The following is a 23,049-nucleotide window of genomic DNA, read 5'->3' as shown; positions in this document are numbered from 1 at the left end:
ATTATTTTGCCTCAAGTTAATGTTTTATTTTGTCATGGGGTGTAGGAAGCTTGGTTAAATACAGCAAATGTGTTTTATCGACAAGAACACAGGAACAGGATTAGGCCTGTCAATTTTGGACTATGCCACCTCGTCCTCTAGTCCCCAACTATCAAATAGGCCTGTCAAACCCGGAAAAAATATTTCTGTTTGCTTTGCATTGTTTATAAAACCAACATACACTTATTTTCAGTAAGTATGGAAAAATATTTCTTCAGTTATTTGTTTTTCAGCCAAGTGACTTAAAAATCACTGATTTGGACCAGCCTTTTAAATATTATTCGACCCAAATGATATTTCATTTTACGCATCAAAGTAGAATTTTTCCAACAAGATAACCGATGGTAACCTTCGTAACATTAACTCTAGGAGCTATCTATGACATTTAAGACAGCTTTCTTATCATATATGATGAAACTCTCTGGGGTTTGGGATGAAGAACAAATGACCACTATTAATCTTTCCAATTTGCATACATCATCTCAATAACAACTTGCATTTATAAAGCACTTTTAATATAAAATGTCTCAAGGCACTTCACAACAGCGTTATCAAATAAAATTTGACACAGCCATAAAAGGAGGTATTAGGACAGATGTCCAAAAGCTTGATCAAAGAACGAGTTTTTAAGGAGTGTCTTCAAAGAGGGTTGAGAGAATTCCAGAGGTTTGGGCCTAGGCAGCTGAAGGCATGGCCACCAATGGTGGAGAAATTAAAATCAGTGTTGGCATTGACCATATTGGAATGATTGTAATATTTATTGATTGTATTGATGCACCTTGGGATCCATGTGTAAAAGTTGAATCTGATTGTAATTTTGATGGGGCAGTAATTGACCCAGTTAAATTTTACCTGCTTTTTGTGTGACAGCAGATTTCCTTCTTTCAAGGTCATTAGTGAACCAGATGGGCTTTTAACAACAATGGTTTCATGATCATCATTAGTCTTTTAATTCCAGATTTTTATTGAATTCAAATTCCACCATCTGCCATGGTAGGATTTGAACACAGGTCTCCAGAGCATTACCCTGGATTACTAGTGCAGCATCAATACCACCAATTGCCTCCTATACAGGACATTTCCAGGTAGATGCCAATGTTGTAGCTGTACTGGAATATGTTGGCTAGGGGCACACAAGTTCTGGAGCACAAGTCTACTATTCCTGGAATAATATTCCTGGAATATTGTCAGGGCCCACAGCCTTTGCAGTATCCAGTGCCTTCAGCCATTTGACATCACATGGAATGAATTGCAATTGTCTGAAGATTGGCATGTGATGCTGGGGACCTCCAGAGAAGGAGGCCAAGATGGATCATCCACTTTGTCACTTCTGGCTGAAGATTGTTGCAAATGTTTCAGCCTTATCTTTTGCACTGATGTACTGGGCTCCCCCATCATTGATGATGGGCATATTTGCGCAATCTGCTCCTCCAATGAGTTGTTTAATTGTCCACGACCATTCACGAGTGGATGTGGCAGTAGAGAAGAGCTTAGGTCTGATCCATTGGTTCTTGGATTGCTTACCTCCATTATGTGCTTCTTATGCTGTTTCACACGCAAGTAGTTCTGTATTGTAGCTTCACCAGATTTAAACCTCATTTTTTGGTATGCCTGGTGCTGCTCCTGGCATGCCCTCCTACACTCTTCATTGAACCAGGATATATCCTCTGACAGACTGCTGAGTTTTTCCAGCAATTTTTGTTTTTGTTTTAGATTTCCAGCATCCGCAATATTTTGCTTATATCCTCTGACTTGTTGGTAATGGTAGAGTGGGAGACATGCCAGGCCATGAGGTTACAGATTGTGGGTGAGTACAATTCTGCTGCTGCTGATGGCCCACAGTACCTCATGGATGCCCAGTCTTGAGTTGCTAGATCTGTTTGAAATCTATCCCATTTAGCACAGTGCCACATAACACAATGGAGGATATCTTCAATGTGAAGGCAGGACTTCATCTCCACAAAGACTGTGCGATGGTCACTCCTACCAATACTGTCATGGACAGATGCACCCACGGTATGCAAATTGGTGAGGATAAGGTTTTTGTGGGGAATTTTCAGTCAGGGAACATGGTTCCTTGGCTGTGTGGTGGTCCCCTCCAACATTAGCTAGATGAAAAGGTATGTAGGGACAACTTCTTGGTGCCGGTGCTTGGACACCTGCTGCTCATGAACGAACCTGGGTCAGTTGAGAACAAAGGTAATAGGCTGAGCTAGTTAATAATGTAAATCTGTGTAAGATAGGGACAGACGTTGATGTGGGTTGTATGTGTATTTTGTGTCTTTAAAATAATCAGAATCGTCTGGGCATTGTGAACACCCATAACCTTGTTACAGGAGGGCAGTTAAAGAGAGATGGATGTCTGTAAGTAGGTAATAGTAGACTATCAATATTCATCGGCATTAACAGGCTATCAATACTTATCAGAGTTTACCTCCGGCTGCATTGTAACATGAACTTGACGCTATACAATCGTTAATATGAAATGGGAAGCAATCTCCACGTATTGTTTACTATCTCCGCTGTATTGTTAGCCATAGCTATGAATGAAACTGTTTTACTACAAAACTGGAATAAAAACAAAAATAGCTGGAAAAGCTCAGCAGGTCTGACAGCACCTGTGGAGGGGAAGACAGAGTTAACATTTTGAATCTGTATGACTTCATCAGAACTAAAGAAAATAGAAATGAGGTGAAATATAAACTGTTTGGTCGGGGGGGGGGGGTGGTGGGACAGGTGGAGCAGGATAGAGGACCAGTGATAGATGGAGGCAAAGAAGAAATTGCCAAAGATATCATATACAAAAGGGTGTTGACAGTGGTGATCTATAAAAACTGGATACATGCTTGTATTTGTTAGATGTGACTCTGGTGTAGTCCACATCTCTTGTTGCAACGATAATAAAATCAACTGTGTCTTCGCCTCAGCTGGGGTCTCATGGCTTTCTCTTGTTTTCTCTAGGCCACACTAATTCAACGGGAAGCCCTCAGCAAATTAATAGACCCCAAGAAGTGTAATTGAGAAATCCCCCAAGGTCAAGCATGATTTTCCCTTTTTTTGGTTCCCTCACCACCTGTCGCAGACCCAGTCTAGCAGTTATGTCCTTTAGGACTTGGCCAGCTTGGTCAGTAGTGGTGCTACCAAGCCTCTCTTGGTGATGGACATTGAAGTTCCCCACCTAGAGTGAATTCTGAACCCTTACCACCCTCAGTGCTTCCTCCAATTGGTGTTCATCATGGAGGAATACTGATTCATTAGCTGAGGGGTGGGGGCGCAGTACGTGCTAATCAGCAGGAGGTTTCCCTGCCCATGTTTGATCTGATGCCATGAGACTTCAGATGCAGAGTCGATGTTGAGGATTCCCAGGGCTATTCCCTCCTGACTGTATACCACTGTATCGCCACCTCGGCTGGGTCTATCCTGCTGGTGGGACAGGACAGACCCAGGGATGGTGATGGGGGTGTCTGGGACATTATCTGTAAAGTATGATTCTGTGAGTATGACTATGTCAAGCTATTACTTGACTAGTCTGTGGGACAGCTCTACCAATTTTGGCACAAGCTCCCATATGTTAGTAAGGAGGACTTTGCAGGGTTGACAGGGCTGAGTTTGCTATTGACCTTTCTGGCACCCAAGTAGGTGCCAGCTGGCATGTCCAGTTTAGTGAGTTGGCAATTTTTGGGACCTGGTGACTGCCTAACAAAGGCTAAACCCAGATTTTGTCAAATACCTAATGACCAACTTTTCTTTGTAGGGGTAAGGTGAGGGGTAGGGGCTGGTAGAAGGGGATAAGCAGCACCTTTTTGGAGTTCAGTTGGTTCCAGATAATGACTGCTGTTGATGCATGACTGCAACAAATTTAATTCTCTGCAGCAAATTCAGAAATCTGCTATCTGAGCCACAGCCCTCTAACTGCTGTTGATTGATTAGTCAGCCTGACTCTTTGATGGGATGTTGAGATTCAGCACCACCACTGGGGCTGAGATATCTCCTTCCATTCCAGATAGAACTACAGACTAATTTTCCAATAGATTGATTGGCCCTAACTGGAAAAGTAGTGGAATGCTTACCAGTGTTCTGTGCTAATTGTGTAACTTTAGATTAAGTTCCAATAGGACCCCTTCCCACATCAGGTTTCTTAACATTAGTTGTTTTTAAACATGTAAGTTAGGCCTGTACTTAGTTTGTACAATGAAAAATGACTATGAAACTACTTTCTAAACAGTCTTGTAGGCTCAGGTGCCAACTTGATTTTTTTTTACATGAGTTCCAGGAGGCAAGAAAAAAATAGCTTAAGGTTACTTGAGCTTTGTTTTGTAAACCTTATTTTTTTAATATAGCAACAGGGTCTAACAGGTTCATCTAATACTATCAACCTTTACTGAAGAATCAGTAGTTGAGTTACTGTCAGACTGTCTTGATTAGGATGCACTGCTCCTTGTTCATCTACTCATGCTAAACCCAATCCTACATACCCAGCAACAACCATTTAACGTGAATTTTTTATTATAACTTATATCAAATACAAAATTTCTAATGTTTGAAGTTTTATTTTATCTGAAGATACAGTATTCTGTATGCTTCTTGGCAAAACTGACATGGTGCAATTACACTTCTAACAATTTTATGTATGCAATTTCCATTATAAGTGTTAACATAATGGAAACATAATACAAGGACAGAATATAAATGCAAACTGAATCGCAACTGCCTTAGTCAAATTATTGTCTACTGTAGTCCAACTTCACCTGAAGACTTCACTTAGCCTTGGCTCACCATCTGGTTTGTCACAAGAGTTCAACTAGTATGTTACTAAAAATCTTACACACACCAATGCATTTCCTGTTCACAAACCTTAATTCCTGTGTCAACATTTTACATGAACTTTTATAATGGTGAAATCTCACCAAAAATGTCAACATTTTCCTGGTCATGGGTTTTTAAATGAACCAATTGAACCATTTAAAATACTTTTTCAAAATATTTTCATCTGGCAATATGTTCACAGTATCTGAAATTTCTAATGAGTAAATTTTAAACAAAAGTAAATGCATTTTTTTCCATAATAGCATGATAAAGTTATCAGTTAAATTGTCTTTTGTGTCTTTCATTACCTTAATTGATACTTTTAATGGAAGGCCTCTGTCTCTCCCAGAAGTCTAAGCTAGGACTTGATATTTTTGCTCCACAGCCAAAGGCACATCCTATTTTCTGAGTATGCAAAGTACGCACAACTTTCCTGAAGCTAACCTTGAAACCTGAGCGGATGATAAAATGTTCCTCTTAGTATCTAGCAAAATATATTTGGGTTGTTTATCAAAATAAGCAAAGCAAGAGAACAAATTTCAAAAATTTTATTCACATGTCATTTGTGTGACTGTTTTTGAACCAGCAAGACCGTGTGCACGTGAATAATGAACAGAGTCATGGAATTAAATTCCCAAAGACAAATGTCCCAAGAAACCATTTAGTTGCAATGGAATTTAACGTATTCAGTCACTGTAAATCAGTGATCCAAATGTGATCATCTGTATAGTATAGGCACTCCTTTGTTGTAAACAGTATAGGGTGTGCATCTTCATGAAAAACACTAATCAGTGATCTGCAGGTGAAGTATGTTTTTTAAACTGCAAATGCTGGAACCCAGATGTAAAAAGAAAAAAAAATGATGCAAATGAACAGAAAAATCTGACTGAAGAAAAAAATTGTGTTAATATTTTGGATAGAACTGCTACTTCAGCTGAAAGATATTAACCCATGGATAATAAAAACAATTAACCCCAGTATCCCTGGACAAGGGGGAGGAAAATAATTCAGGTAAGGTTTATACTTGTCTTTATTATTCAGTGATCTTGCTTAGAGCGTATATCGTTCGTTGCGAGGTGATACAGAATCATGTTCAATTGTGACATCTTTCAAAGTTGGACACGGAGAGCTAGATTTTCCTCAGGAGTGATATGGCAGTCAGAGGTTGCAATAAATATATAAGCATGGTGTCAGAATACTTACATTTTATCAATATTTCCCCTTCAGAAATTAGTCGCATGAGAAATATAAAAAGTATTTCAACGACCTGTTTTCGTCCAAATACCAGTCATACATATCTATACTGATATACCGAACACCAATAACCATAAGTTAATCATAATAAATCATAAACATTTTACAAGGCATACTTTTATTTAAAAATGTAAAAAATAGTTTCACATTCACATGAAGATAATATAGTTCTTGCTCCTCAACGTCTAGTCCTATTTACTTCTTCTTCATATTGAGACAAAATTGCTGAGGTTGTCTCTTCAGTCATCATAGTTTCAGTGTCACTGAGCCAAAAGTCAGTTATTGATGTACTTGAGACAATGCTGGTAGGGAAGGAGTGCATGCTGATTACTGGGGTCTGATCTGGACTACAGTTTAAGGTATGTTCTTCTTGCTTTTGAGTCATTTTCCATTCTTGAGGAATATCTTCAAAATCCCACTGTGAACAGGAAATACAGCCATGGTTCAGGAAGCTTTAAAACCTAATTAAATGGTTCTGTTATTTGATATTAGCGAAAATATTCTATAAGTCCCTTTACAAAAGAAGCCAGCAGTCGCTTTTGTTATAAAAACAGAAAATGCTGGAAAAACTCAGCAGGTCTAGCAGCATCTGTGGAGGGAGAAACAGAGTTAACATTGAGTCCGAATGACTCTTCTTCAGAGCTAAAGAGAAGCAGATGTGATGGAATTTGTACTGTTTAAGGGGGATGGAGCAGGTAAAGCTGGGTAGAAGGTCAGCAATAGGTAGGGGCTAAGGAGAAATTGACAAAGATGTCATGGGCACAAGACAATGGGAGTGTTAATGGTAGTGGTGAAGACTAAAGAAGGTGCTGATAGTGGCATAAAGGTAACAAAGCAGAACGTATTAACAGCAGAACAAGGGTCAGCACTCGTGAAAGAACATAGGACAAGTGACAGATGGCCCTTTTGGAGAAGTGGGAGGGGGCAGTGGTTGGGAGAAAAGGATAGAAAAAGGGATTTTAAAAAGGAATTAAAAAGGGGATAAGACAATGAATAAATATAGAAATAAGTGAATAAAAAATAAAAATAAATTTTTAAAAAGGGATTTCCTTCAATTTGGTCTATTGCTTTCACTGCTCCCAATACAGTCCCCTCTACATCGGGGAGGCTAAACACAGACTGGGTGACCGCAAGCATGAACCAGACCTTCCTATCGCTTGCCATTTCAACACACCATCCTGCCCACGTGCCCATCCTTGGCCTGCTGCAATGTTCCAGTGAAGCCCAACGCAAACTGGAAGAACAACACCTCACCTTCCAATTAAGCATTTTGCAGCCTTCTAGACTTAACATGGAGTTCAACAACTTCAGACCATGAACCCTCTCCTCCATCTTCACCCCTTTCGTAAAATTTATTTTAATTTTTATTTATTTCTATATTTATTCATTGTTTTATCCCTTTTTAAATCTGTTTTTCTATCCTTTTGCCCCAAACCAACACCATCTCCCTCCACCCCACCCCCAAAAGGGCCATCTATCACTTCTATGTTGTTCTTTCACAGAGTGCTGATCCTTGTTCTGCTATCAACATATTTTGCTTTCTTACATTTATTCCACTATCAGCACCTTCTTTAGCCTTCATCAGTACCATTAACACTCCCTTTGTCTTGTGTCCAAGACATCTTTGTTAATCTCTCCTTAGCCCCCACCTATCGCTGACCTTCTATCCTGCTTTATCTGCCCCACCCCCCTTAAACAGTATAAATTCCATCATATCTACTTCTCTTTAGCTCTGAAGAAGAGTCACATGGACTCAAAAAGTTAACTGTTTCTCTCTCCACAGATGCTGTCAGAACTGCTGAGTTTTTCCAGCATTTTCTGTTTTTATTTCAGATTTCCAGCATCCGCAGTATCTTGCTTTTATCTTAGTTGCTTTTGTTAAGTAAATGATCTCTACGCGTTTCTGAGGGTTAAGATATGTACAGAGCTCATCGCTTAAAGGGGCCAATTTTAAGCAAAAGAAAAATAGGCAGGTAGGGGTTAGGTGGGGATAAAATTGTAATCAGATTCCTGACACACATCTGCCTCCAACTTAGCCATTTACAGCTTTAGCTGAAGTGGAAAGTGGTTGGATGAGTCACCAGCTCCAAGGAAGTGGGTTGGTGCTTTAAATATGATAATGAGGCTGTGAGCCTCATTCTTAATTTACTTTTCAACTTTAACAATGGTCAGCTGGGTTTCCCAAGGTCCCCAAGGCTACAAACAGGTGAGGGCTTCTCAGATCCAGGAGCCTCTGATCCCCTTCCACCAGGTCTCCAACATCAGCTCCAGTTTCTAATTCCTGGGTTTCCCCCGAGGATTCTGATCTCTTTCCAGGTCTTCGCTCTACTCCCACCCGCCCGCCCGCCCCAACCCAACCCCATGGGATCAGCACACTGTTAAGTCTCCACAGCATTTGGGGTAGTCCCAACATCTGGATTCCCCCTCTTCTCCCTAATGCTACCACCTCCCCACATCGCTCCTGGTGAATCAAGTGAGTAAAAATCCAGATCAAAAAGGCCAGATTTAAAATGGACTGTTGCATATAATCAGCCAAAATGCAATGTCTTTATCCATTTACATTAAGGTCAATTTAAAAATTCTGATTAGAGTGTCTGAAGTACTGTTTATTTTGTTAGAAGCAACTGTACTTATTAGCTTGTTCAACCAAACAATAATCAGCCCCTTAACACTAGCCACTGTTACCACATTAGAATAAACCAGAACAGGAGTGTTAGCTGCTCAGTGATTTAAGGAATGAATAAAACAATTAGTAATAAAGCAGTGGAGTTAAAGGCACAATTTGAAATTCATGTTATTGATTTTTATTGCTGGAAAAAAACCACAGCTTCCAAATTTCCAACCATCCTGTTAGATCTCAGATTAAAATGGTGGAAAGACAAATAGCCAAATGACTGCAGGAGCTAATGAAGTTAAAATGTTTGTTTAATTATTATGTTTTGAACAGACAACTACTCCAAATAGCTAGCTACATCAATAGTCTGAATTCATTAGCTTTAAAAATAATCCCTACCCACACTTGGTGTAGTCTCCTGTGCAATGTCACATTGTAGTCATGGGGCACATTTTTACTTTTGAAATTAATGTAAAATTCCTTGGTAGAAAATATCTTTTGGAAATCAGTCAAAAGTACATTAAAATCTGGGAAGCCATAACTGAGGCATATTAATTTTGACCAGAAGTACAGTCAAATGTAAAGACTTAATTAGCATTGTAAATATTATTGTTGGCTCAAACTCTGCCATTATCATACTTTATATTGGCACAAACAAGCCTGCTATAAGCAGTGAGGACTGTACTAATACACAGAACAACTCTTGGACTGAACACACTCCTTTTAAATAAGCAAACTGATGGATACTTTCAGGTAGCTGTCTTAATTGTGCTCATTTTACAAATTTAAATTTGCAAAAGTCTGTGGAGAGAATACAACATTAATCAGATATGGGTCACGGACTAGAAAGTCTAAGCAGGTAGTCAAAGATCTTTAGGGAACAAGTTTCATTTTTGCCTTTTTGTCACCAGTAGGCAATTTAGAGTTTTGCACACTGGTGGGGCTAACCTGAAACTACTAATTTGATTTTCCACAAAAGATATTAGCTGATATACAAGCAGTTATCACATGAAACATTTTCAAACTTGTTTGTACTTGTTCACTTGCATAGATTGAAACAACGTTATTTATAGATATTTATAGATATTTATAAACTAGGGATGAATGGAACACTATTTTAAATAGAGCACATATGAAATGAAAACATGACATACAATTGAATGAAATTATTCTGAGTATGACAATCACTTAACAGTCAGAATTTCCACAGCACTTATTTTAATGTGCACATCATTGAAAATTTGAAGGGGTGGTATAATTTTCCGTTGTTAAAAGGTGCATTCCTGACCTGATCCTTTATAACTAATAAAGTTAATTGAGCTTAAGTGCAATGAAATTTAAAAAGATTGCAAAATGAATTTTACAAGCTCCTATATGCAAGTCAAGAACCTATTGAAATAGATAAAATGCCATTAGGCTGAAATTTAAAATCTGTATTTTGTCTCAGCTGAAACACTGACTTTCACACATAACTGTATTGTAAATATGTATATCTTGCTGCAGTTGTGGTTACTTTTAAGTTAATAGATTTGCAAGTAACTTCAAGCATATGGACCATTGCTAAATTACAGAACAGTATCCCTTTTTACTGAGCTGCAAAATTATAGACAAAACCATGAGATAATGCACAACAATAAGAAGTCTCATCTCATTAAGGTTTTATAGTTTCTTAAAACATCTAGCTTTTTCCAAATCAACATTATTTAAAAATGAGACTTATTCAGAAATGAATTAACTTTATTTGAAAATCAATGTGATGCTTTCTCATGAACAAATGACATTTATAAGCTGCCCATGTCCCTTGTTAGGTTAGTATCAAGTGAAGTAGCATCAATCCATACCTGTTCTGAGTTTAAGGCTTCCAAGTACTTTTGCTGCAGGGTAAAAACACAAATCAACAAAACTAAACAACAATGTTCCACACTTTAATCCAGAATCAGAGTCTCATATTGTGACTCCAGTCCAGTTATTTATTGAAAAATATAAAATCAGTACTGCAACTTCAAATGTAAACAATGAAAACAGCTGAAGCCCAGTTTATACCACAAGCCTAGTACACAAATGAGTTTTCACTCTGACAATTTAAAATATTTGATTCAGAGTTTGTCCCCAGGGTTACCTGTTCAACAAGCAGGGAACTGCCCATACTTAATGTGTATAATTAGCTTCTTTTCCCAGTAAGTTTGCAGCAGGAGGTACTTTTTTTATGAATAGACACCCTCACTGCAGAGTATTGCTCATCAGAAATGCACATTGACAATAAATACAGAGATGAGTAGGATTTTAGAGCAGAAAATTTGTGGTTCAATTCCTAATTTGTACTCCTCCTATATATCGAGCTTTGAAGCAGTAGCATACAGTGAACAATACTAGTGGGAGGTATTTAAAAATAAATAACTTGCATTTATTTAGTACTTTTCACCTCCTCGGTATATCTCAAAGTACTTCGTAGACAATGGATTGTTTCTGGTGTTGGGGGTAGAATATTAGCATGTATAGAGGATTGGCTAACAAATAGATGTCAGATTTGGGATAAGGGAGCCATTTTCAGGATGGCAACCTGTAACTAGTGGAGTGCCACAGGGATCAGTGCTGGGGCCTCAAATTATTTACATTATATATTAATGACTTAGATGAGGGAAGTGAATGTACTATTGCCAAGTTTGCAAATGACACAAAAATAGGTGGGAAGGCAAGTGGTGAGGATGACACAAAGAGTCTACAGAGGGATATGGACAGGTTAAGTGAGTGGGCAAAAACTTGGCAGATGGAATATAATGTGGGAAAATGTGACTATGCACTTTGGCAGGAAGAATAGAAGAGCTGAATATTATTTAAATGGAGAAAGACTACAGAAGGCTGCCACACAGAAGGATTTGGGAGTCCTTGTGCATGAATCCCAAAAAGCTAACATACAAGTCAGCAGGTAATCGGGAAGGTAAATGGAATGTTGGCCTTTATTTCAAAGGGAATGGGGTATAAAACTAGGGAAGTCTTGCTAAAACTATACAAGGCACTAGTTAGACCACACGTAGAATACTGTGAACAATTTTTGGTCTCCATATTTAAGGAAAGACATATTGGCATTGGAGGCAGTCCAGAGAATGTTCACTAGGTTGATCCCAGGTATGGAGGGATTTTCTTATGCAGAAGAGGTTGAGTAGGTTGGGCCTGTACTCATTGGAGTTTAGAAGAATGAAAGGCGACTTTATTGCAACATATAAGATTCTTAGTGAGCTTGACAGGGTAGATGCTGAGAGGTTGTTTCCCCTTGTGGGAGAGTCTAGGCCCAGAAGGCATAATCTCAGCGTAATGGGATGCCCATTTAAAACAGAGGTGAGGAGGAATTTCTCCTCTGAGGGTAGTTAATCTGTGAAATTCTACCGCAGAAGGATGTTGAGGCTGGGTCGTTAAGTATATTCAAGGCTGAGATAGACAGATTTTTAATCAGTAAGGGGATCAAGGGTTATAGAGAAAAGGCTGGAAAGTGGAGTTTAGGATTTTCAGATCAGCCATGATCTCATTGAATGGTGGGCAGATTAGCCTACTTCTGCTCCTACACCTTATGGTCAAAATTCAGAAACCTGTTTTGTAGGCAAGCTGTAAACTTAGTTCAAACTAATTATAGTAAATAACTGCATAGTTAATAATTGACCATTTATCATGATTCATCTCCAGTTTAGATTAAATGTGATTTTATAGATGTAGCTACAACAAAAGCACAAGTAGTGTTTATTGACAGTGCTGTTTTCCTATGCTATAATAAAAACATCTGCATGGTATTTGCCAATGAGTAGAAATAGCATTTTCCTATTGGCTTTATCAAATTTATCGACTGATTTTGACCAATTACTGAAGTTCAGGATAACTTGCATTGAAAATCTGTTTATTTGCATATAAACTTCAGTGATTCCTTGCTCCCAGAAAAACATCAGTCTATTTAACACCGTTGCAACGTTTTTAAAGTTGGAGGTGTGTGAAAAGACAGTTCAGATTTAGCTACTTCACAGAGAGCAGTGAATAAATGGAATAGACAGCAAAGAGAGGCAATGGGGTTTGACCAACAACTCAAAGCACAGCACAGAAGGAGATTATTTACTCCATCATACTTATGCCGGTTCATTGAACAAGCTATCCAATCAGTCTACTTCTCCTGCCCTTCTCCATAGCTTTGCAATTTCACCCCCACCCCATCCCCCCCCAAAGTATTTATCCAATTTCCTTTTCAAAGTTATTACTGAAACGGTTACCAGCACCCTTTCAACAATCCATTGCAGATCATATGGAGACAGTAGCATCGAGGTAATGTTACCGGACTAGTAATCCAGAGGCCTGAGCTAATGCTCTGGAGACAAGTTCAAATCCCACCATGGCAGCTGTGGGAGGAGATTTAAAGTCAATTAAAAATCTGGAATAAAATAATCCATCTGCTACCTTGTTGTCCACTCACTTAACCTGCCTATATTTCTTTGCATCTTGTGTTCTTTCCCACTGCTTACATTGTCACCTAGCTCTGGATCTTCAGCAAACTTGGGGGGTACATTATTCTCAGTCTCTTCACCCGAGTCTTACGTAGACTGTAAATAGCTGAGGCCCTAGCACAACTCCTTGCAGTACTCCACTAGCTACAGCCTACCAACTTGAAAATGCCTTGTTTATCTGGCTGTTCATCCTTCCCCTCAACGTTCTGCAGCCATTCAGTGACATTCCTGACCCTGGCACCAGGGAGGCAATATGCCATCCTAAAGTCACATCTGCAGCTGTAGAAACTCCTGTTTGATGCCTTAACTATGAATCTTTATTACGATAGCTTTTTAACTTTCCTTCTCCACTGCCCCACTTCCGACCTCTATAACAGCTGATTCACCAATGGCCATGTACTTGGCTGTTCTCCCCAGATCTTTATGGAACATCAGAGGTAGATGAGGTCCCATATGTCAGAGATCCCTGAGGGAAGACAATGAAGGGGTTCATCCACCATCTGCGCTGTATGATGTCTTAGGGTCTTGAGCACAAGCTCCTCCACTGAGAGAGTGGCAAACCTCTGTGGTACTGTATATGGCCCTTCCATTGAGTGGATGCAGGAGCTGACATGCACAGAAAGAGTAACGGTCTCTATAGCATTGATCGCTCAATGTCACTGATGGTGCAGAAAATGGTTGCCAGCTGCATCCCAGCTGGTGGCCTCATCCAGCATGCGAGGGCACCATGAAAGGGCTGAAACATTCGAAGAGGACGAGGAAGAGGATTCACCCCTCAGAGGGCACCTGCATCAACCTTCACCTCCTTGGCCCTTCTGAATGAGGAACCATTCATGCAGCAAGGCTGACAGAGTGCCTCTGCAATAAATCAGGCCAAGCAGCCTGTAGATCATGCCAATGGGCAGACTCATGTATTATCATTGCTTGATGACAGTAAGGCCACAGAGTGATTGGCTGGCTGGGGGGTGGGGGTGGTAAGGGTCAGATTTCATGGTGCAAAGGTCTGTTTTACAGGGACAAAAACAGAAAATGCTGGAATGCTCAAGCAGGTCAAGCACCACTTGTGGAGAGAAAAAGGAGTTAACACTTTAGGTCTGTGACCTTCCATCAGAACTGACCTGAAAAATTAAATCTGTTCCTCTCTCAACAGATGCCAGTGACGTGCCAAGTATTTCCAGCATTTTCTGTTCTTATTTCAGATTTCCAGCATCTGCAGGATTTTGCTTCTTTATATGTGTGTTGGGGGAGACCAGAGTTACATACAATGTGGGCATCAATGGGATCATTCAAATATGAGTGCTTTCCAGATAATTTCTCTCTCTGATGGAAGGTGACTGAGAGAGCCATTTGCCATAAGGGCTGACAGCCACTCGGGAGGAACATTGCTGAATCAACATCGCCATGTCGGCTTGCTGATCATGAGGAGTCTTGGGATGGCCACAACAGAGTTCCTCCAATGCCTGGGCACTGGGCTCCTCTAGAGCGCCTTCCTCCATCGAAAAAGAGTGGCATTCCAGGTCCTCCTCTTCATCCAGCTCTAAACCTCTTTGCATTGTCATGTTGTGCACTGCACAGCAAACAACATTAAATTGAGAATTGGCTGGCTCATAATACAGGGCAGAATCTGAACGGTCCTGGTAATGGAAGCGCATCTTCAAGATGCAACGGTCTGGTCAATGCAGGTTCAAGTTAGTAGATGGTTCTGGTTTTGGTGCTTCTGTGCACTGGATGGTGTTAGGAGCCATCTCTTCAGGGGGTAACCTTTATCCCCCAAGTAGCCACTCACAAAGTCTGAATGTTGGCCTGAAATCCGGCACCTGGGACTCTTGGAGAATAAAGGCATCAAACAAAACTTTATCAATTGAGTTAGGTCCCAATAGTGGCTGAAGAAGCAAATCTGCAACATGCACAGCCAACTGGTGAGACTTCCCTCTCAATTTTACCAACAGCAGTTCATGAATAAGCTGCTGCTGCTGGGATTGCTGTCCTGGTCAGGATGGCCACTGAGAGTTGCCAGCCCAATCACAAGGCTGAAAAATTCCTCTGAGTCAATCAGTGGTGCTGCAGGGACTGCCTTCTTTGACTGAAAAAAAATACACTCCCCCCTCCCATCCCCAACTGCTGCTGGGAGGAGGCCTACATTCTGCCGATGGCCTGGTAAAGTGGGCCTTAATAAAGACCTTTGCATACTGAAATTGGCTTCCCTCCCTGTGGCAGGAAGACTGTCCAATGTCCTTCCAGCTACCAATAAAATTCCTCGACAGCAGGACATGACCTGGAAGCCTACCCGTCATGGTTCCCCGAGATTTTACCAGCCTACCCCTGCCATGTTCCCACTGGCGCAAACTGGTAAAATTTTCTCCATCATGATAGTTGCCTGGAAACCAAGTATATATATATGTAAGATGCATTCCTGTGGTCACAGACCACTTGGACATGCAGTGAGCGGAAGCCTTTTCTGTTTAACAATCTGGCTGGTTGGTCTGTCAGTGCCTTGATGGCTACATGGGTATAGATAATGACCCCCTGGACCCGAGAGAATCTATCAATGGCAGCAAACCCTAATGCCCTGAAATGACTCAGATGCATAAAAATTCGGTGCCACGGTGACTTAGGCGACTGCAGATAGGGGGCGGCCAAAGCGGCTATTAGGCACCAGGTCATCATGGAGAAGAGCACACATATCAGACACCAATTGCCTGTTTGGCTGCAGTCTATGGCACTAATACTCTGTTATTTGCAGGTAGCTGACTCAAGAGGTAAACCCAATGTTGTGGGTAGTGGCTTCTTCCCCTCGCAGCCCCTCACTATGTTCCTCTGGCCTCCTGACCAGGAGGATGCATCTACTGATGTTGTTCTTTGCAATTCTCTCCAATGTCAGTGTAGGCTGCTTCCATCTCAGCTTCACCAGCCATCCATTGGTTCACCAAGGCTACCATTACCCACCTAAGTGATATTAGCAGCTTCATGTCTTCCTCAAGAGTTCAACACTCACTCCTCACAAAGACAAGCCTCTCATCACCAGCAATGTCAACTCAGCACTGCGGCATGAACCACTGAGCTTAAATCTCCCGTTTTGTTCAACTTTTGCACACTGCAGTCATCAGCACTGAAGGCTCACTGCCAAGCCCCTGTGCTACTCAACTGAAAATTCCTGTTGTTCCCCAGGTTCCTAATGAGCTTTACAAGGAGGTGCAGATTGCCAGCTCCCCAAACCATTGAAAAGTGCATCATGTCCCTAAGGTGTTGGGATCCAGTGATGCCTTTGTTGGGCTGATTTTCCAGGCAGACCCCTCACCCCTATGAGCAATTGAAAATTCAGCCCTAGAAGTGTGCGCAGACATCAATGACACTATTTTGAATCTCTAAAGCCACTCGTCACTCCGAAAAGCAGGCACTATGCATCTAAAGTTAAACATTATATCCACAAAGATGAAAGGGGCAAAAAATGCACAGCGTTTACTTCCAACGTGTTATAAAATGCAAGCTAACTGTTCTTTCCTTGTGTCCATTACATTATGCTGAACATGAAAAATGGTTAGTTTTTATTTCAGTTCATTCCTTTAACAGCAAAAGTAAAAGATTCTTACAGTTGGAATAAAATAGCACTGTGAAGTTGCGGTTGATTGAGGCAGGTCTCATTCACTTTTGCCAATATTACCCAAATTGCACAATTAATTTTTAATATGAATTGTTAAATAATGCAAATATATTTGCACAAATTACTGAAATATATCTGTGCGTATCACTTTTTAACAAATAGGCACCCCAGCATTAAATTTAGGAATTAATAAAATAAAAATTCCCATAAATTCTTTTCAAATTAGACATAGGCTTATCTGAATCAATTTATATTTAGCAGTATTGTATTTTGTTTTGTTGACTTAGAAGACTCGACAAATATTGTAATGTGAGCAACGTGAAAATGTAAAGTTAAGTTAATTGAAGATAAAATAAAATGATTCCACGGTTCAAGAAGGAATATGAAATGCCACTTAAGAGTTAAACTTAGAGTTAAAAACATGCTGTTTTAAGGACCAAGGAAGATACCCTGGTTGGTTAGATTTTCGAGCTGATGTAATACTACATAACAAATTATGCTCGTTATCTATTAAGGCCACATAATAGAAATCCTACTTAACTATCATGTTCAATATCCTCCAACAATCTAGGAAGTTCTTACTTAGCTGATAATTTAAAACAATACATTGGCTTACATCCTACTATGAGTTTTCAGCACTAAACTGCATTCAGTACTAGATAAGATGAACTGAACCATGACAGTGGGAAACCTCATTTACAAAAAAGGTATGTATGTCAAAGGATCAATGATGATGATTAAGTAGAATTTATTTCTCTTGTGGCCTCAACATGGGAATGGACATGCAACTTACCTCTAGTTCAGAGTTTATGGAAGTAGCATCTGACGAGCTACATGAGGACACATTTGCATGAATAACTTGCTTTGGAGGGTACATTGGGGGATCATGGACAAACAGGGTATCCACTCTTTTTCCTCTCTCTGTACAAGTTTGTCCATCTCCAGGTAATCTTTTAACACCAAATCCAATCTATAATTACAAACAGGTACAGTACACATAGCTGAAGACTGCTATTGTGAAGACAAGAATTGCAAAGAAAACTAGTAGTCCACATTCATGTAGAAAAGGAATGCTGACTAACCAGGAAGCTCCTGCACACTGCACAAACTAAAGGCTGCTAATAGAACTACTTAAGCATATCAGTACATGTCCACTTTATACAATCTTAGATTATTTTAATTCTACAAAAATAAATTAAAAAACCCACACAGATTAATTACAAAGACATTTATTTATTAGAAATGTTGCATTCCAATTCCATTGACAACAACTACAAGAATAATATTAATAATCAACCATTAACTAAGTTGATTAAATAAGTTAAAAATGATTTCCGACAAAATTAACACAATTCTTAGTAAAAGAATATTATTGAGATTGAGACAATTCCCAAACAATTGTAAAGATAGAAAGTAAAAGAAGCACGTAACTACATTATACAAATATATATTAAATTTTGTTCCATTCCAGGTGTTATCTTGATTATAATGCTACTCATGTATGAGATCCACATTTACATTTTGGACAAAAGTTTAAATAATTCAGCAGCAGTAATGTACAAAACTAATCCCTTGAAGTACAGTGTCTAACCATCTGCCTTAATTTTTATTTGTCCAGGGATTTAGCAGCAATCTTTTACCCAAGCTAATTCCCAGCAACATTATTTAAGATTACTTTACTCCAAACTATATAAATTAATTATAGGCCACAACATATTTAAAATGCTTGAGATTTCTGCTTTATTTTGCCTGGGCTGCCTGGAGGAGAGAGCAGTGTCCGTGCCATGGGAAGGGAACAATCATCCTCATTCATCCCCTCGCACATGCCAGATGCTTAAACAGACCTAATTTAAAGCTCTTGAGAAGGTTACCTAGCTATTAGGACCCAAAGAAAGGAAATTACCAAAAACTATTCTGTCACTGCAATCAAGTAGACAAGACCAAATACAGTATACAGGTCAATCAGAGTTAGAGGGTGGGGGAATAATGGGACCCAGACTACCTAAGAGTACAGATCAAGAGCTGATTCCAAAGCAAAGCACAGTCGATAACATTAGTCTCACTTTGCTTGAGCCCTGACACTGAATTCATTCCTCTTTCCAATGAGCATGATGATTTTGAAAGATGTTTCCTGCTTTGATAACATTATTGATAATGGTTCTATGAACATGGAAGTGCCAGAAAATAACTTTCTTCAACTCATGTATTGATTGAATTTGCAGAAATTGCAACAATCATTTAAGCACCAAAGTTTCTATAGTAGCTCCATAATTTACTTGAAAGTTTCCTAAAATTTAACATAAAACAATACTCACCATCAAATAGATCAAGGGATAGTTTGACATTAAAATGTTGTATGCATTGAACTGACTTGTTCTAGCTCCCAAAAAAGTCAATAAAATGTCAAGATTTACATAAAATTCCTTTTTTTAAAAAGTTATTTGCGATCAGAATAAATACACTTAATTCTTCAAAAAAAATCAAGGCAATAAACAATATAAATCAAGACTATAACAAATGATTGCCCAGGTTTTTCTGCAGCAATGAGATTAGCTACTAAACACTGTAAATTTAGTCTTCTAATACACCAGCACTAATTTCCAGCATATTTTCCTGCATTTGTAACCCCAAGGGATACCCAGACATGGCGTAACCATTTCTCCCAGTGATTCCACAAATATGTTAACTGGGTCAAAAAAAACAGAATTACCTGGAAAAACTCAGCAGGTCTGGCAGCATCGGCGGAGAAGAAAAGAGTTGACATTTCGAGTCCTCATGACCCTTCGACACAACTAGGCGAATCCCAGGAAGGGGTGAAATATAAGCTGGTTTAAGGTGGTGGGGGGGTGGGGTTGGGTGGGGGGAGAGAAGTGGAGGGGGGGTGGTGTGGTTGTAGGCAAAAGCAGTGATAGAAGCAGATCATCAAAAGATGTCACAGACAGCAAAACAAAAGAACACATAGGTGTCGAAGTTGGTGATATTATCTAAACGAATGTGCTAATTAAGAATGGATGGTAGGGCACTCTAGTGGGGGTGGGGGGAGCATAAAAGATTTAAAAATATTTTAAAATAATGGAAATAGGTGGGAAAAAGAAAAATCTATATAATTTACTGGAAAAAACAGAAGGAAGGGGGAAGAAACAGAAAGGGGGTGGGGATGGAGGGGGGGGGAAGGTCAAGACCTAAAGTTGTTGAATTCAATATTCAGTCCGGAAGGCTGAAAAGTGCCTAGTTGGAATTACCCCACGTGGATTTCAACTAGTTCTGTCGAAGGGTCATGAGGACTCGAAACGTCAACTCTTTTCTTCTGTGCTGATGCTGCCAGACCTGCTGAGTTTTTCCAGGTAATTCTGTTTTTGTTTTGGATTTCCAGCATCCGCAGTTTTTTGTTTTTTGTTTTTATCTCTATGTTAACTGGGTGGTACTTTACATTTGAAACTTGCCTTTTAATCTGAATCTGAAATTTGGTACGCATCCAAAGTGTTACTCCCAGCAGATTGTTCTCTTCTCAGTGGAATGGATTAGCCTGCTTTCATTTAGCGCACATTGTGAATTTGAATAGAGGTTCCACAGCTATTAGTTCGCTCTCTAGCCTCAGGTTGGGTCATGTTTAATCATGTGAGCAACTTAAAAAATATATTAGCTATTAGGCACAGCGTTGTCAGACCACCAATACCAGTATTTTTAAATCTAAGTGAAAGCAGCATGGCCGAAGGATGCTTTAGTGACTGAAAGCCTGTGTCCAGTGGCGTACCACAGGGATCTGTGCTGGGTCCCCTATTATTTGTCATTTATATAAATGACATAGATGACTATGTGAGGGTAGGATTAGTAAGTTTGCGGATGACACAAAGATTGGCCGGGTGGTTAACAATGAGGTTGAGTGTCTTGGGCTACAGGAAGATAGAGACGGGATGGTCAAATGGGCAGATAAGTGGCAGATGGAATTTAACCCTGAAAAGTGATACATTTTGGAAGGTGTAATTTGACAAGGAAGTATTCAATGAATGGTGTGACACGAGGAAGTTCTGAGGTAAAAAGGGACCTTGGCGTGTGTGTCCATAGATCTCTGAAGGCGGAGGGGCATGTTAGTGGGTGGTGGAAAAGGCATTTGGGACACTTGCCTTTATCAATCGAGGCATGGATTACAAAAGTAGGGAGGTCATGCTGAAGCTGTATAGAATCTCGGTGAGGCCACAGCTGGAGTACTGTGTGCCGTTCTAGTTGCTACATTATAGGAAGGATGTGATTGCACTGGAGGGGGTGCAGAGGAGAGTCACCAGGATGTTGCCTAGGATGAAACATTTAAGTTATGAAGGGAGGTTAGATAGACTTGGGTTGTGTTTGTTGGAGCAGAGAAGACTGAAGGGCGACCTGATCAAGGTGTACAAGATTATGAGGGGCATGGACAGGGTGGATAGGGAGCAGCTGTTCCCCTTAGTTGAAGGGTCAGTCACAAGGGGACATAAGTTCAAGGTGAGGGGCAGGAGGTTTAGGGGGGGATATGAGGAAAAACTTTTTTACCCAGTGGGTGGCGACGGTCTGCAATGCGCTCCCTGGGAGGGTGGTAGAGACGGGTTGCCTCACATCCTTCAAAAAGTACCTGGATGAGCACTTGGCTATTCAAGGCTATGAGCCAAGTGCTGGTAAATGGGATTAGGCAGGTAGGTCAGGTGTTTCTCACATGTCGGTACAGACTCGATGGGCCAAAGGCCTCTTCTGCACTGTGTGATTCTGTGAAAGATGGCAAGATTTCAGCAGAATCACCCTTAGCATTGTTTTCACAAGTGGACAGAGTTCTGAAAATTAACTTCCAACTATTTTCATTGTGGAATGATAGCAGAGCAAAACGAAAGTCACAGAAAAATATGGATTGGTATAAGCCGCCTTCCTCTTTCTATTGAGCTGTTCAAGGGTCCCAATTTCATAGATCCACTTTTACAATGACTCTCATGCCTTGGAAAATCTGGGCCAATGTAGTTACAGGAACATCTCAACTTGGAACAACAAATGGATTAGCTGATACCTTTCAGCAAATGAAGCAATGTTTACATTTTGGCATTATCATAGCTTTACCTCTTGCACTGGTTCAATGCTCAAATCCATATAGTGGCCTATTTCTGCCATCTTGCGTAAATATCGGTTGTTCTGGGGTATGTTCAGTGGCATCCAGTCCAAATTCTAAAAGGGATGATTAATGTATTTATTTTAATTCCACCATGACCAATACCATCACCTTACTGAAAGAAAACCATTGGACAAATTAAATCATACTTAAAAAGTTACAGGAAATCTATTTTTATTGATCAAGCCCAAGTATGATAAAGGTGTGATATATTTCCAAGTCAAGATAATATGTGACTTGAAGGGGAACTTAGAAGTGGTGGTGCTCCCATGTGGCTGTTCCACCCACCCCCACCAGATGTTGATGGTGGGAGAATTCAACAATGGCAATGCCAGTGAATGTCAAGGCTAGACTCTTTCTTGTTGGAGACAGTCTTTAACTGGCAAGTGAATATTATTTGTCACTTTTCAGCCTCAGCCTAAAATGAATGGAGGTCCCCATTATTATGGCACGAGTGCCTAATAAACACCTTGTGGGGGTGTGGGAGGCTTGCTTTCAGCGCAGCTTCAAAGCAGACCTTCAACTGATGTTGTCATCCAAGAATTCAGCCCCTAACCCCCATTGTGCCACCAGGGCTTCATGCATCAAATGCTAAAAACCACAGGAAAATATTTATTTGACATTGTGTTATGGTGTGGCATCCACCAATTGTTCCCTCTGCCAGACCAGAGCCAGAACTATAGAAACTACTTCTATAGATTTGCTACAAGAATCAAAGCAAACACTGAATTTGAATTAAATGAACTACATTGTAACCAGACACGTCTAAATTATATAACTATATATGAATAATTTATTTTATAGCGTACCACACCATTGAGGTACTGAATTTTTAACTATTACTTAGATGGAGTTTACTCTTTCTTATTCTCCCTGAACACGTTGTTAAACAGTGTTAGAGAAATTAGAAATATGTGTAGAATATATATAAATGACATTTAGTTTGGAACAACAGAGAATTAGATTGATGAAATTTTGTTTCATTAGAAACAAGGGGAATGAGCATTTTGATATAACAATTGCAACAGGTGCAGGGAAACCAGTAACACAGGAAAGGTAACAAATGATGCCTCTGCAATAGTGAAAAAAAACTGGCTAGATGTCTAATAAACAACCAAATTATGAAGTT

General features: G+C 39.9%; 1 protein-coding gene across 6 annotated transcripts in view; it reads right to left on the bottom strand.

Annotated features, from left to right (window-relative positions):
* Nucleotides 1–6,200: 6,200 nt before the first annotated feature.
* The window catches only part of tmem44 (transmembrane protein 44), a 39,362-nt gene continuing 22,513 nt past the window's right edge, over nt 6,201–23,049 (bottom strand). For 4 of the 6 annotated variants that reach the window (XM_041180761.1, XM_041180771.1, XM_041180792.1 and 1 more), the window contains 4 exons: nt 21,872–21,976; nt 17,589–17,765; nt 10,555–10,587; nt 6,201–6,517 (listed from right to left, as the gene is read on the bottom strand). In XM_041180761.1, the coding sequence (XP_041036695.1) occupies nt 6,278–6,517; nt 10,555–10,587; nt 17,589–17,765; nt 21,872–21,976 (555 nt within the window). In that variant the 3' untranslated portion in view covers nt 6,201–6,277. The remainder of the gene's footprint in view (nt 6,518–10,554; nt 10,588–17,588; nt 17,766–21,871; nt 21,977–23,049) is intronic. The other 2 variants (XM_041180778.1, XM_041180765.1) reach the window with 2 other exon arrangements.

This window comes from Carcharodon carcharias, chromosome 2 (assembly GCF_017639515.1).
Source record: "Carcharodon carcharias isolate sCarCar2 chromosome 2, sCarCar2.pri, whole genome shotgun sequence".
In the NCBI taxonomy this organism is placed as follows: domain Eukaryota; kingdom Metazoa; phylum Chordata; class Chondrichthyes; order Lamniformes; family Lamnidae; genus Carcharodon; species Carcharodon carcharias.
The sequence above is the reverse complement of the archived record's forward strand: the minus strand, read 5'-3'. Positions and strand labels throughout refer to the sequence as shown.